This window comes from Dipteris shenzhenensis, chromosome 26 (assembly GCF_047967505.1).
Source record: "Dipteris shenzhenensis isolate YYH24624 ecotype China chromosome 26, Dip_SZ_1.0, whole genome shotgun sequence".
Lineage (NCBI taxonomy): Eukaryota > Viridiplantae > Streptophyta > Polypodiopsida > Gleicheniales > Dipteridaceae > Dipteris > Dipteris shenzhenensis.
The window spans coordinates 52032712-52048089 of NC_141621.1; the positions used below are offsets into that span (position 1 = coordinate 52032712).

Consider the following 15378-nt stretch of genomic DNA (forward strand, 5'->3'; position numbering starts at 1 on the left):
CCCTCCACACCCACTGATTAATTAATAGGTCCTTTTTATTGACTGGGGCCCTAGGGATTTATGTAATGTAATGCCCGGGTATAACCATGAACCTAAGACGTGATGAGGGTGATAATGGTGGTGGGTGTAAGACAAGGAGAAATGTCCCATCTAAAAAAACTTGAAAAAAGAGCAATCTAGAGTGGCATGGGACAGCATTTCACAAGTTTGTGGAAAGGTTGACGAGTAGGATGATGGAGACGTCTTACCTGAGGGAAGGTGGAAGGGGGGGGAGGTGTACTACACAAACAAACTAAACACAAGAGTAGTACAACCCCAAGCCTTGAAAACCAACGTGAAAATCCAAGGCAAGATCAACGAGGCAACATTGAACTTTCCGACGTAACACCACCTCCACCACACTACCTTGAAGCACACCTTCCATTCCTTGCTTGCTTCCGACTTCTTTCCTCTCTCTTGACTTGGTCCTTGCTTCTCAAATTTTTGGGTTCCTGGCATCTTTCTGCTTTGAGTTGAATCCACAGGAAGATCTTCGGCCGCCGCCTTGTTCCCCCTCATTCGATCGCTTCACAATTGCCTCTTTCGTTATTTGGGCGCTGAATTCATCGCTTGATTTGAGTTCGCCCGATCGACTGCTCTCCCACAATGCCTCTGCCAGGCAAGGTTGTGCAACTAATGGGCTGGAAAGCCCATCCCTTAACAGAGCTCCAAGACTTGGACGGCACAGCCGAATTGGACTCGGAGGCTGCACCTTTGCTGACTCCGCCTCTTGATACTGGAAGCGGGGAGGTGGAAACCAAGGTCCGTCACAAATTGGAGGTGCAAGTTCTAGGCATGACATGCGCTGCGTGCACAAGCTCAGTGGAGAAAGCACTTTCGCAATTAGATGGTATTATCTCCGCTTCGGTCGCGCTTCTTCAAAATAAGGCGGTTGTCGAGTATGATTCTGCGAGGGTCCAGGTGTGTACACCACTCGAATTGGAGCCATTGTTTACATTTTGACGGACAAATCTTAAGTCTACTGAACTTCCCCAATAATATTGTTGTGGGATGTGTTCCCAAAGCAGCCAGAACGCTGCACTATATCTCTTAAAATGCCGATTTACCAGAGTTGGCGCATAGAGCTACGCCTCCGTATGTTTGCATCACTAACATCTATATTGGCGGGACGATAAGAGTCGTATCGTTTTATTTTGGGAGAAAAAGAAGCAGGTTCATGGGTCTTTTTGAGATCTGTGTTTAGTAAACCTTGCTTTCTACTTCATCTGTTCGCATAGGAGCAATGCCATAGTTAGTGCATTTCGTATAAAATAATGCTTTCTTCCTTAAAATTGTACAGGTAACAAAACTTACATACATGGCTGTTGATTGTGCGGTTTGTAAGCTTGTGAATATGTATGAAGGTTCTCTTGCCAAAAAGAAAAAGAGAGATGAAAATGCCACTAAAGAAGCAGAGCTTGGCTCGCTTCACTTATATAGGGCAATAAAAACTTATAAACCTTTCTTCTGAGTTAAAACGGCAAGTGACATATACTCAGGTCCAACACCAATCGCTCAACTTTCTACTAGTTTAAGCAATCATTTAGATCTTCAGGACTATTGTTGTTGCAAGGCTTAACCAAAGTTACTGAGTCTACATCCAGGAGACGAAACTGACGAGTTTCCGTTAGGTACAGGGAATCAAGTTGAGGTTAGTGCACTCAGGTCTTTTTAAAACCAAGGGACATGTGATGGCTGAAGGCTGGCTAGCTACGTTATGGGCTTGAGTACAGGCTTGGATCACCTTCCTTAAATATGATCCTGGTTGGGTGAGATAAACAAATGATGCAGTAACAACAATAGCTCTTCATGTCACGAGTTGGATTTCTCCTGGATTTTGGGTCTCCTTTATTTCTTTGGGCTACCTAGATACGATGGACTTTTGACGTGACTAGATTGCTTTTATGTTGGAGATCGGGCCATGTGGCAAGGAGGTCTCATGAGCATCTTGGCAGGAACTGTAGGATCCCGTAGGATAGAATAGATGCATCTTGCAAGAGGTGTGAGAGCACAATGAAATCTCTATATTGATTGTGAGAGAGAAGACTCTCTTTTATAGAAAGGGGGAGAAGGTAATACCTTCCCTACATAGTGGCAATCAGTCCCTACATTAGTGGGAATCAATCCCTACATCAGTGGGATTCCCTTTGTCTTACATCATCACTTAGGTCACACACTAGACACATCATAGCACTTGACGTGCCTTTACAACACACACAAACACACATGTGACTCCCCTAGATGCACACATGCACCATAGAGCAAGCCCTTGATCATACTTACTCCAACAAACCCCCCTCAAGGGATTGTCTCTTGCAGTGTCAAGGATATATCTAGTCTCATAGTTTCTCATGCCATCTCATGGTGGTCAAGGATTAATCTATGGCTAGGATCTCATGCTAGCAAGGGTTCCCAAGGGTGTGAGGTTCACAGAAATGGGATAGTCAAAACACATATCACATGGCCTACATCATATGGTGACCAGAGGTGATTTACATATTCTTTTTGGAGTACTACTCCAGGCAGAGAACCTCAAAATTTGACCAAGTGATGATAAACAAAAAGACAAAGTGCCTAAAAAGCATAGTCTTCATCATGTGGAGACTCATCAAATGAAAGTAGATTGGCACTTTCTGACTTTGTAGTTTCTTCCTTTTTGGCTTTACAATACTTTTCATGGTGATTGTTTTTGCCACAATGTTTGCATGGATTGATCTTGAAGCAATCTTTTGAGAGGTGATTAGTCTTCCCACAATGTTTGCAAGGTGAAAACTTGCCCTTTTGAATTTTTATGGCATAGGCTGTGTCATTGCCTCTCTGGTATGCTGTGTCATTGCCTCTCCGGAGTTCCATGTGCCTTTCTTCTTCTTGAAAAGTAGAAATAAGACCTTCAAGATTAGGATTAGAAAGATTTTTCAAAGTGGTAACAACATGATCATAATCTTCAGGCATACTTTTGAGCAATACTGCCATTGCATCATCTGTAGTGATTGGAGAGTTGATAGAAGCAAGTTGAGTCATGAGACTCCGCATATAATTGACATGGGCAGCCAAAGGAGTGCCACTAGCCATCTTCAATTCAAAGAAAGCAATCTTAAGTGACAATTTTGAGATGTGAGAGCTAGCACCAAAAATAATGTCAAGCTTCTGCCAAGCTTCAGAAGGAGACTCTAAATCAGAAATGTGATGAATATAGTCATCTCCTAAGCCAAGAGCAATGATGCCATAGGCTTTCTCCTCTCTAGCAGGATCTCTTGCCGGATGTGTCGGAGCTGAGGATTCTCCAGCATTAGAGGCTGTTGAAGTAGTAGTTGAAGCAGGTTTGACAAGTCCCCAGAGGTTTTCCCTCATCAATGCAAACTTAATCTTCATCTGCCATGTGTGAAAGCCTTTACCATTGAACTTATCCATATTCAAGATGGTAGCCATGAGAGGGTCTAACCCAAAATGGGCAGTGTCTACTCTCTTACAAGGCTAGAAAGAGTTGAAGAGCTTCAAAATACAAGCATTTAGAATAACAAAGGCTTGTAACCAAATTCCATACTACAAAACATAATGGAAATGATGCTTTCACTTGCATGCTTCATAGAGGTGGCTAAATGAAAGCATTCCAAGCAAATCCAGGTGTAGCAACTTAAAGCAAAGCTGTAGCCATAGTTGTACTGAAGCTATTCAACACTTTAAAACATCAGAAATGCTAAAGTAGCATCTAATGCAGCATCAAACTCACAACATTGTCAAAACTGTCCAAAACAGAGACCAGAACTTGGAGGGTGCAATTCTCACAGCTCATAGCTCTATTCAAGGGGATTTTTATGCAGGAAGAAGGGCCTTATACCAGAGAAGGGCTACCAGCAAGGAGAGGCGAAATGCCGCGTCACGTCGCCATAGCCAACAGCTTGAAAGTCGACTGGTTTTTTTGCTGTTTCTACCTCCCTGGTGGACCATTTCCCTTCAAATCTGGACAGGAGGTAGCTCATACTGTTGTGCAAGCTTGGCTCAGAGGAATTTTGGAATGGCTGCTCCAGCAAGTCGCATTGCAAGAAAAGGCGTCAGGGAGTGTGAGTGTTGGCATTTCACATACAGTCGAAATTTCAGCAAAAGCTTGCAGCTGGAAGTTCGCCCATACAAGAGGAGTTTGCAGCTCAGAGGGTTTGGGCAATGGTCGTTTGTAGGCAGAGAACAGAGCTCTCAAAGATTTTGGGAAGAAGGAGGAAAATGGAGAAGATGAAGAAACTTGTAGTTTATGCTAGAGATAGCATCTAATGCTAGGCTAGGCTAGATTTAGAACCTAAAGCTCTGATACCATTTGTAGGATCCCGTAGGATAGAATAGATGCATCTTGCAAGAGGTGTGAGAGCATAATGAAATCTCTATATTGATTGTGAGAGAGAAGACTCTCTTTTATAGAAAGGGGGAGAAGGTAATACCTTTCCTACATAGTGGCAATCAGTCCCTACATCAGTGGGAATCAATCCCTACATCAGTGGGATTCCCTTTGTCTTACATCATCACTTAGGTCACACACTAGACACATCATAGCACTTGATGTGCCTTTACAACACACACAAACACACATGTGACTCCCCTAGATGCACACATGTACCATAGAGCAAGCCCTTGATCATACTTACCCCAACAGGAACGACCATGGGTAGGCTTGAAGGAGATTTCCTTAGAGAAGTGTGCGGATTCCAGACTTGCTTTATCAGGAGGAGGAGGTCAGGGGGGGCATCATGCAGATTTGGGCCTTTGAGGAGCCTTCCAAATATGGATGAGCTTTTTAGACTTCGATAACCATCTATAGTAACAACACAGAAGGCACTCAGTCATTGCAAGGCAGGGAGCAGGCATTCAGGACGGTTGGGGCCTCCATAAAGACTTAGGGAGCAGTAGGCAGCCTCTAGCTGGTTGGCTGGTCAGTCTGAATGGGCCTTACTAAAACCTCATGCAATTGAGGCTTGACATGCAGCATATGTTATCCAACTCTTTCTATGGACTTAGCAGGGCCACAGGATGACTCGTGGGCCCAGGATTCTTGCATGAGGTTTTGGATATGACCACTACCTTCAGAGCCAGCTATCCTTCCATGCCTCAGGTAGAGATAGATCGAGAGAAGATTTGGTCATAGGCTTGTGTGGTGGTTTCTGAGAACATGATGAGGTGCTTGGAAGCTTGATTTACAGATGTGGAGCTGTTAAAGGCCTTGAAGGCCTTATCAAGGCAAATGTCTGCCTTGCTTTCCAAAAGGTTTTTGACATAAAGGTTAGTGCCCCATCTTTGTCTTGACAATGGATTTGCCTTATCTCCAAGGGGGGTTAGAGCTGACATTTGTCACTGGCAGCCATCCCATCTTTGTCTTGACAGTGAATTTTCCTTATCCCCAGACACACAGCATATGCACATGAACCTTATGAATGATGAAAAAGGTGAGATGTGCATATTTGTGGGCTATAGCATTGAAAGCAACGGTTGCAGACTCTACAATCCCGCTACCAAGAAGGCATTCACTACTATAGATGCCATTTTTGCTTAGAAATCAGATTCGTCCCTTGCTGTATTTGATAAAAATCAGGGTTCATCGAATGCATTTGAAGGGCTGCTGCCCATTTCTTTTGATATTGGAGCTGATATGCCTGTTGAAAATTAGAACTTGCAGCGGGATTCACAAATTGTTGATGCCTCAGTTCAGCTTATGGTTGGTCCTGTCACTAAGCAAGTAGTCGAGGATGCTGTGGCACAAGAAAGTTCAGCAATGCAAGATGCTAGGGTCTGGCTGCTCCGTACTCTCCAGGACAGCAAGCTCTTTGTATCTCTTCCTGGCCACCCACGTCGTGGCAATTAAGACACTGAGGATGCCAATTGTGTTGATTCAGCTGGGCCATAAGTTGTTGGAAATGGACGAACCTGATTGTTTTGATGATGCACGTGATAATGTGCATTGGATGTAGGCTATGCAAGTAGAGATTGGCTCTATTCAGACAAACCACACTAGGGACTTTGTGGACTTTCATGTGGGCAAGAAAGCAATTGGTACAAAGTGGGTGTACAAGCTGAAATGCAGCTCAGATGTATCCGTTGACAGGTACATAGCCCTTCTTGTCGCAAAAGCCTATGCATAGAAAAAGGGCATAGATTATGACAAGGCCTTTGCTCCCACGTCTCGTATGGCTACCATTAGGTGTGTGATTGCCATGGCTGCACTTTATGGATGTCATATCCATTAGTTGGATATCAAGACTGCATTTTGGAATGGGAACCTCTTGGAACAGCTTTATGTGTCTCAACCTATTGGTTTTGTTGTATCTTGCAACAAAGACAAGGATTGCAGGTTAAAGAAAGCCTTGTAAGCGGGCTCCTAGAGCCTAGTATGCAAAGATTGATACCTTTTTTTACCAGCTAGGGTATGTAGAATAGTCCGAAGGAAAGCACCTTTTATGTCAAGAAAGAAGGGGGTGATTTGCTCATCATCATCCTGTATGTTGATGATATGCTAATTACGGGGTACTGATGCTGTGAAAATTGCAGATTTTAAGGCTGAGTTGCAGCTACACTATTACTCGGGAATACAATTTGTACAAGATGACAATTTGTTGCAGTCCAAGTACTTTGGGAAACTGCTTGAACAGTTTAAATTTTGTAAGCCTATTACAACTCCTATAGAGTAAGGGCTTAAGTTATCTTGCATGATGATAGTGAGCTGTTTGATGCCACTTTTTACAGCCAGGCTATAGGATGCCTAATTTACTTGTGCAATACACGGCAAGGCATTCAAAATGCAATATCCTAGTTGCGAAGATTTATGCACAGCCCAAAGACTGCTGGCAGGCTGTGAAGCGTGTCTTGAGATATTTGCAAGGTACTCAGTCTCTTGATTCCCTAGGTAAAAACTTGCATTTACATGCTTACAGGCATTTGGATTGTGGCCAGTGATTTGACACTAGGCAATCGACTAGTGGTAATTGTTTTTACCTTGGGCACTGGTGTATTTCTTGGTTGGGCAAGAAACGATGGACGGTTGCTACCACACCATGTGAACTGAGTTAGGGCAGCTTTCACAACCATGTGTCTTGTTGAGACGTTGTTAGTAGATCTACATGCATCTTTGGAGGAGCCTACTCCAGTTCTCAATTGATAGTTATAGTGCCATTGCAGTGGTGCGGAATCCCGTGTTTTATGCACGTACGGAACACATAGAGATACATTATCACTATGTCACGGAGCGGATTACATGTAGGGGAGGATCAGCTTGGTCTTCTGCCCTACACATCTCTTCACAAAGCTTTACCCCGTGAAAAGTTTGAGGCTTTCCGCAGAGCTTTGAACTTATATCCGTTGGTGATTGACATTATGCCTTCTACATTTAGACGTTGTCATTGCAGGGGTATTAGAAATATTAATCTTTAAGGTGGTGGCCAATGCAATAAGGGGGTTAGGCGCACTTTTCCCCTTTATAAGGTTTTTTTGCCTAACCACAGCTAGTGGTGCTGTCAGTTTTGACTCACCCTAGGGTTTTAGTGTATGTGAGGAACTTTCATGCCTTCCCAGTCTTTTTGTTAGACATTATGTGTGCATGAGCCTTGCTTGCTAGCCCAAGCCCAAGCCGCTAAACAGAGTGGAAAATAAAGATCACAGTCAGATCTACCCCTCCCATCGGGGCTATTCATAGAGTACAAAGCCTCCACATATGGCCGAATGGCTGCCTTCAGATCTGGGCCAGCTGACTGGTCTGTGGCAGTCTGTGGACTGCCCTGCTGGCTGACCAACACCTGCTAGAGGGCCGATAACTCGCTTCTCCAGCCCCTATTTGATGACTGTACTCCATCTCCATTGCCCACATACAGGGTTGGGCTAACCCCAGCTCCAATTAAAGGTAGCTCCATGGCAATCCCATGTCGACTGTTAAGCCCTATGTGGGGGGTCCAGTCAACCACCTAGTCACCCATTGAGATTTGTTAGCTCTCCCCTCAAATAGGTATCTACCTTGGAGGAAAGGTAAATGTGTCTATTGGTACCAGTAATAGAAAAGGGGCATTGGCGCTAGCTGAAAGATTACTCTGGCTAGAACTAGACCCCTATGTCCTAAAACTAAAGTCTCCATTGGAACTAGCACCTAATTGGGATTGGTTTAATAAATAGCTGGGTTTCACCCAACAGCTAAGGCTTTCCCTACCAATTAATCACCTTGACCCTCTCCAAGATATCTAGACTAAGGAAAAGTCCACTACATGGAACTACTACTGAGGTCCCTAGATGGAGTCCTCCACCATCCAATCTCCTAAAAGATAGGAGGAAACGTGCCCCCTGACTCTCTCCCTTGGGGAGCAGCAGCTATAGGGGTGTGTCATTGGTAAGGTCCAATCCCCCCACCATCTTGGACAGTTGCATATCCTATGACTCTCTCCTATCAGATGGGAGAGGCTGAAACGTGTCTCTTCTTGAGCAAGCAATACAACATTGCTCCAAAACCCAAGGCATCTCATTGGGCTACTCTTCCACTTAGTCCAACCAATGTGACCAGCACTTGTGGCTTGAAATAAGGCGAAATGGTGATCTAAAGACCCCAGATCTCTGGTGATCTAATTTTTGGTTTCAGGCTTGACACTCCCCATTCCTTCGAACAAGGAGGTCATGATCCTTCACCTCTACCAGATCTCCATCGGCATCGACTTCCAGGATCTACAAGTTCTCCCTAGGCGGGACCCTTTTTCTCTTCAGATGTGTCTTGATGACTGTTGTTTCGATTCTTCTACACTCATGGAGGCAGGGATAGACTCCTCTCTCGAGAGGTCCAAGATCGGGCACACATTGGTTCACTGTTCAGCTATGACCTCTTCCTTTGGTAGGAATCCTACCATCTTTGGATTATCAATGCTGCTACGACATATTTGCTTTTCCCTCCACCTTTTGGCGTTGAGAGGGGGTGGCTTATTCTCTCAAGCTTCACAGTGTTCTTAGTTCTATATGGTATCATACGTGTAACTCAAGCACTTGAGGAAGTGAACAATTCCCTTGCAAGGGCACTCCTCTTGTGACCTTCTCTGCATTTTTTTGCATTTCATCTCTAGGGCATTTGGCAGGGGTAGCCACCACCACCGTCGACATCCCTACACGAAGCTCCAAGCACACAATGTCTGCCCCTCCAAATTGGCAATTGAGAGGGGGTATTAAGCAACTAGCAATTCCGAATTTCTGGGGCAAACATAACAGTCTGCAGGCCAGCCAAAAGGTCAGCCAGCAGGGCCAAACAAGTGGCCAGAAAGGGCCAGAAATGGCCGACCAAATTCAGGCCAGCCAGCTGGTCTGGCCGACCGAACTGGCCGACCAGCTGGCCGACCAGCTGGCAGGCCCACCGACCAGCTGGCCAACCAGCTAGGTCTGGCCTATAAAGGCACAAATCCCCCACACTCTCATAGACAGGACAGGACCTGCAGCTGCTCCTCATCTCCGCCATTCTTTGCTGCAGCCCCGCTTGCTCCATCTACCTCTCCTCTTCAGATCTGCCTTCTCTCTGCCTCTCCTGGCTGCCTCCTCTCTGCCTTCTCTCTGCCTCTCCTGGCTGCCTCCTCTCTGCCTTCTCTCTGCCTCTCCTTCCTGCCTCCTGGCTGCTTCATCTTCTCCTCTAGATCTGCCCCATCCTGCTCTAGATCTGCTCCTCTGCTCCTTCTGCTCCAGATCTGCCCCATCCTGCTCCAGATCTGCTCCTCTGCTCCTTCTGCTCCAGATCTGCCTCTCCTGCTCCAGATCAGCTCCTTTTCTTCATCATGTTGCTATTCCAGATAGCCTGAAGGTTCCTTCCTCAGAGCATGCTGGTTTTCAGCCATTTCCTAGGGCAGCTCTAACCCTTCATCTTCTTCGTCATCATCGAGCTACACGGAGGACTGCATTTCGCTCCCTCTGCTGCTATCTTTTCTACTGTTTCTCTATATGGAATCATCTTTCTGATTCACCTCAGCCACGGTCCTTGAGACACACCGGCTTGAGGTTCTTGTATTCAGTTTTTCATATTACCGACAGGCACTATGTTTTCTGAGTTCCGTTCCTCAGTTGTTTTTCTCTATATGGAATCATCTTTCTGATTCACCTCAGCCACGGTCCTTGAGACACACCGGCTTGAGGTTCTTGTATTCATTTTTTCATATTACCGACATGCACTATGTTTTCTGAGTTCCGTTCCTCAGTTGTGTCTGAGTATTGTCTATTTTCTGATCGCTCCACTGCAAACCCTATCGTTTCTCTATAACGCAGTCCTCCGTGTAGCTCGATGATGACGAAGAAGATGAAGGGCTAGAGCTGCCCTAGGAAATGGCTGAAAACCGGCATGCTCTGAGGAAGGAACCTTCAGGCTATTTGGAATAGCAACATGATGAAGAAAAGGAGCAGATCTGGAGCAGGAGAGGCAGATCTGGAGCAGAGGAGCAGATCTGGAGCAGGATGGGGCAGATCTGGAGCAGAAGGAGCAGAGGAGCAGATCTAGAGCAGGATGGGGAAGATCTGGAGGAGAAGATGGAGCAGCCAGGAGGCAGGAAGGAGAGGCAGAGAGAAGGCAGAGAGGAGGCAGCCAGGAGAGGCAGAGAGAAGGCAGAGATGAGGCAGCCAGGAGAGGCAGAGAGAAGGCAGATTGAAGAGGAGAGGTAGATGGAGCAGGCGGGGCTGCAGCAAAGAATGGCGGAGATGAGGAGCAGCTGCAGGTCCTGTCTTGTCTGTGAGGGTGTGGGGGGCTTGTGCCTTTATAGGCCAGACCTAGCTGCTCGGCCAGCTGGTCAGTGGGCCTTGCCAGCTGGTCGGCTAGACCAGCTGGCTGGCCTGAATTTGGTCGGCCATTTCTGGCCCTTTCTGGCCACTTGTTTGGCCTTGCTGGTTGACCTTTTGGCTGGCCTGCAGACTGTTATGTTTGCCCCAGAAATTGGGGATTGCTAGTTGCTTAATACCCCCTCTGCCAATTTGGAGGGGCAGACATTGTGTGCTTGGAGCTTCGTGTAGGGATGTCGACGGTGGTGGTGGCTATCCCTGCCAAATGCCCTAGAGATGAAATGCAAAAAAATGCAGAGAAGGTCACAAGAGGAGTGCCCTTGCAAGGGAATTGTTCACTTCCTCAAGTGCCTGAGTTACACGTATGATACCGTATAGAACTAAGAACACTGTGAAGCTTGAGAGAATAAGCCACCCCCTCTCAACACCGAAAGGTGGAGGGAAAAGCAAATATGTCGGTGCCGATGGAGATCTGGTAGAGATGAAGGATCATGACCTCCTTGTTCGAAGGAATGGGGAGTGTCAAGCCTGAAACCGAAAAGGGAGGGAGGAATGGGAGTAGAAGATGGAGTTCTGAAAGGGAGGGAGGGATGGGAGTAGAAGATGGAGTTCTCTCCCGTAGTGTGCAGCGGAATGAAGAGGAAACTGATATGTTCATAGGAGTGATGCTCCCCGTACCTATGGCCTCCATGAAGAAGCAGGATCTTTAGATCACCAGAAATCTGGGGTCTTTAGATCACCATGGCTCTGATACCATATAGAGAAACGATAGGGTTTGCAGTGGAGCGATCAGAAAATAGACAATACTTAGACACAACTGAAGAACGGAACTCAGAAAACATAGTGCCTGTCGGTAATATGAAAAACTGAATACAAGAACCTCAAGCCGGTGTGTCTCAAGGACCGTGGCTGAGGTGAATCAGAAAGATGATTCCATGTAGAGAAACAGTAGAAAAGATAGCAGCAGAGGGAGCGAAACGCAGTCCTCCGTGTAGCTCGATGATGACGAAGAAGATGAAGGGCTAGAGCTGCCCTAGGAAATGGCTGAAAACCAGCATGCTCTGAGGAAGGAACCTCAGGCTATCTGGAATAGCAACATGATGAAGAAAAGGAGCAGATCTGGAGCAGGAGAGGCAGATCTGGAGCAGAAGGAGCAGAGGAGCAGATCTGGAGCAGGATGGGGCAGATCTGGAGCAGAAGGAGCAGAGGAGCAGATCTGGAGCAGGATGGGGAAGATCTGGAGGAGAAGATGGAGCAGCCAGGAGGCAGGAAGGAGAGGCAGAGAGAAGGCAGAGAGGAGGCAGCCAGGAGAGGCAGAGTGAAGGCAGATGTGAAGAGGAGAGGTAGATGGAGCAGGCGGGGCTGTAGCAAAGAATGGTGGAGATGAGGAGCAGCTGCAGGTCCTATCCTGTCAATGAGAGTTTGGGGGGTTTGTGCCTTTATAGGCCAGACCTAGCTGGTCGGCCAGCTGGTCGGCGGGCCTGCCAGCTGGTCGGCCAGTTCGGTCGGCCAGACCAGCTGGCTGGCCTGAATTTGGTCGGCCATTTCTGGCCCTTTCTGGCCACTTGTTTGGCCCTGCTGGCTGACCTTTTGGCTGGCCTGCAGACTGTTATGTTTGCCCCAGAAATTGGGGATTGCTAGTTGCTGAATATCCTCCACCATCCAATCTCCTGAAAGATAGGAGGAAACGTGCACCCTGACTCTCTCCCTTGGGGAGCAGCATCTATAGGGGTGTGTCATTGGTAAGGTCCAATCCCCCCACCATCTTGGACAGTTGCATATCCTATGACTCTCTCCTATCAAATGGGAGAGGCTGAAACGTGTCTCTTCTGGAGCAAGCAATGCAACATTGCTCCAAAACCCAAGGCATCTCATTGGGCTACTCTTCCACTTAGTCCAACCAATGTGACCAGCACTTGTGGCTTGAAATAAGGCGAATGGGCTGGGGCAGGCAACAACAAGATCAGCTTTCAAGGTCTTCCAAAGGGCAAATACTGTGATGAAGAGAGCTAAAAAATGTGGAGCTCAACTTGAAATGATATTGCAAGATTGAAGTTTAAGAGATCTTTCAACATGACAAGGACTGCAAGATTTTCCTCTTTAGGATGAGAGGAGAGCAAATGGCAAGTTTGTGGAAGAGGAGGAATTGGCATGGGATACTCACGATGGATCGTCCACATCTCAAAAGGTGCATTCAATGGGTCCTCAGGTTTATGCGTAAAGGGTAATTAAATAGAAGGAATTATATGCGCAAAGGGTAATTAAATAAAAGGAATGATTTGCACATGTTGACCTTGGAAATGCTTAATCCTTCATCAATTCCAGGACTATGAGGGGTGCTAGAGTGGTATCTATGGAATCTGGATTTGGATAATGGCATGGGGTTGGAAGTTGCCGATGGGTACTTCATTGTTAGTAGAAGTGTTTGCCAAGATACAAATTACATTTCATGATATACTTTTAGAGGTCATGTGTATAACTTTTGATGGGTATGTTTTTAGAGTTGATCTGTATGCTTTGGACTTGAGCCCTATCAATGCATCTCGGGTCTGATTGGCCAAGACATTGGGGACTTGGTCTTGGATTTACAAACTTTGAAGCTGGAATTCTTGCACATCAGTTAACATATGTGTTTGGTTGGTGTGTAGCGAAATAAGCTTGAGCAAAGCAAGTAAAGGGCCTTGTAGTTGAAAACAAGGATACGCAAAGCTTACTGCAAGGATTTGGTGACATATTTGTGAAGCCAACATGGGTACTTCCCAACAGGGGCATTGACCATGGCATGGAACTCAAAACGGGTACTTCCCAACAGGGGCATTGACCATGGCATAGAACTCAAAATGGGTCAAGTCTAATTAAGGAAGTGTGTTATAATATGTCCAAAATAGAGGGTGGGAGTGTTGGAAATGAGGAAAGACTCTCTCTACCTCACAACCCATGGGGAATAGGAACAGCTCCGCCTCACACTCAATGATGCAAACCACACTTGAATACCTCACTCAAACCTTAGAGCATAAATAGCATACACAAGAGAACTCAGGTCTTATTCCTCCACCAAGTAGTGGGCAAAACACAGCTCAAGGTGAGCACAAAAAGATGAGCAAGGGCTGGACTACAAACTGAAAACTCTCTGTAGGTCTTCTCCTGCTCTGCGCTGCCTCTGTTGTGGCTGATAGAGAAGTGAGGAGGGAAGGGGGGTTTATATAGGAGGCTGCCCCCCCCTTTGGATAGGCTGCCTAGTCGGCTACCAGGGCTGGACTGACCAGCCCTTGGTTGGCTGGCTGACCAGCCTGGTCGGCTATAACTGCCTCCCCCTGGGGCAGTCTATAAATAGGGCTTCCAGGGGTTGCATTTCCTGCTGCTGCAGCGCCCTTTCCAGCCTGCCTTGGGGCTCCTGATTTGCAGCCATATGCTGCATGCTGCAGCCCATGAGAGCCCCCCCATAATGGCTCCCCCTCACAGTCATATGACCACCCATGTCCTCTTCATATGGGGGCTCACAGGTGGGGGATATTGACTTCCAAAACCCCCTCTCAATGACGCCACTGTATGCATCGAATGAGGTGCTCCATTGCTCCCGTTGGAGATCCTTTGTGAATACATTGGAAAGATTGTCAGCGGTCGGACAGTACATCAGCTTCATGACGTGAGCTCCCTGTACGGAGTGGTAATGGACTTCAATGTGCTTTGTCCATGCATGAAACATAGGGTTCTTCACGATGGCAATGCAACTCTAGTTGTCGCACATAACAAGTGTTGCCTTCTCTTGAGTCATGTCCATATCCTCAAGGATCCACCTGAGCCACCACGTCTCACATGCTGCAGTGCAAGCAGCTCCGTACTCCGCCTTTGTATAAGAAAGGGCAACTGAGGGTTGTTTCTTGCTCACCCAAGCGATGGTCCCTAATGCAAGCACGAAACAATATCCTGTTGTCGGACGTCTGATGTTGCTGCCACTTGCCTAACCTGAGGCGCATAATCTACCTAACACATTCCCTGTGGTGTATGTAATCCTGTATGTGCAAGTACCTTCATATACCTCAGCACTCGTAGACCTGCCTTCCAATAATTCTCCCTTGGTTTCGCAAAAAACTAACACAACAGCCCAATGGCAAAGGAGATGTCCGTCTTGGTGTTGATTAAGTAAAGCAAACTGCCCATCAAAGGTCGATACTCACTCGCATCCACCGGCTGAGATGAATGATGAATACTCAGCTTATGCCCAACCTCCATAGGTTTCATTGCCTCCTTGCAGTCTTCCATGTAGAACCGCTTCAACAGCTCCTGGCAGTACTTTGCCAGGGAAATGAAGATGCTGCCCTTGTTCTACTTGACCTCAATCCCAAGGAAATAGTGGAGAGACCCCAAGTTTGTCATTTCGTACTCCTTCATGAGCGGCTTCTTGACTTGAGAGAGCTTCTTGACGTGGTCACCGGTAAGGATGAGATCATCCATGTATAGGATCAGAACCAGCCTTTGTCCCCCCATTTGAAAAAAGATTTGCATTCGATGGACTTCGATTCAACCCCATCTTCGAGAACGCATCGCTGCGCTGGTACCACGCTCTTGGGGCCTGTTTCAGCTCAT

The 15378-nt window shown here is 46.6% G+C and overlaps 1 protein-coding gene across 1 annotated transcript in view; it reads left to right on the forward strand.

Annotated features, from left to right (window-relative positions):
• The first annotated feature begins 317 nt into the window (after nt 1-317).
• Nucleotides 318-15378, forward strand: part of RAN1 (copper-exporting ATPase / responsive-to-antagonist 1 / copper-transporting ATPase (RAN1)) — a 47764-nt gene continuing 32703 nt past the window's right edge. The window contains exon 1 of the mRNA XM_087397141.1: nt 318-960. Within this exon, the coding sequence (XP_087253267.1) occupies nt 646-960 (315 nt within the window). The 5' untranslated portion in view covers nt 318-645. The remainder of the gene's footprint in view (nt 961-15378) is intronic.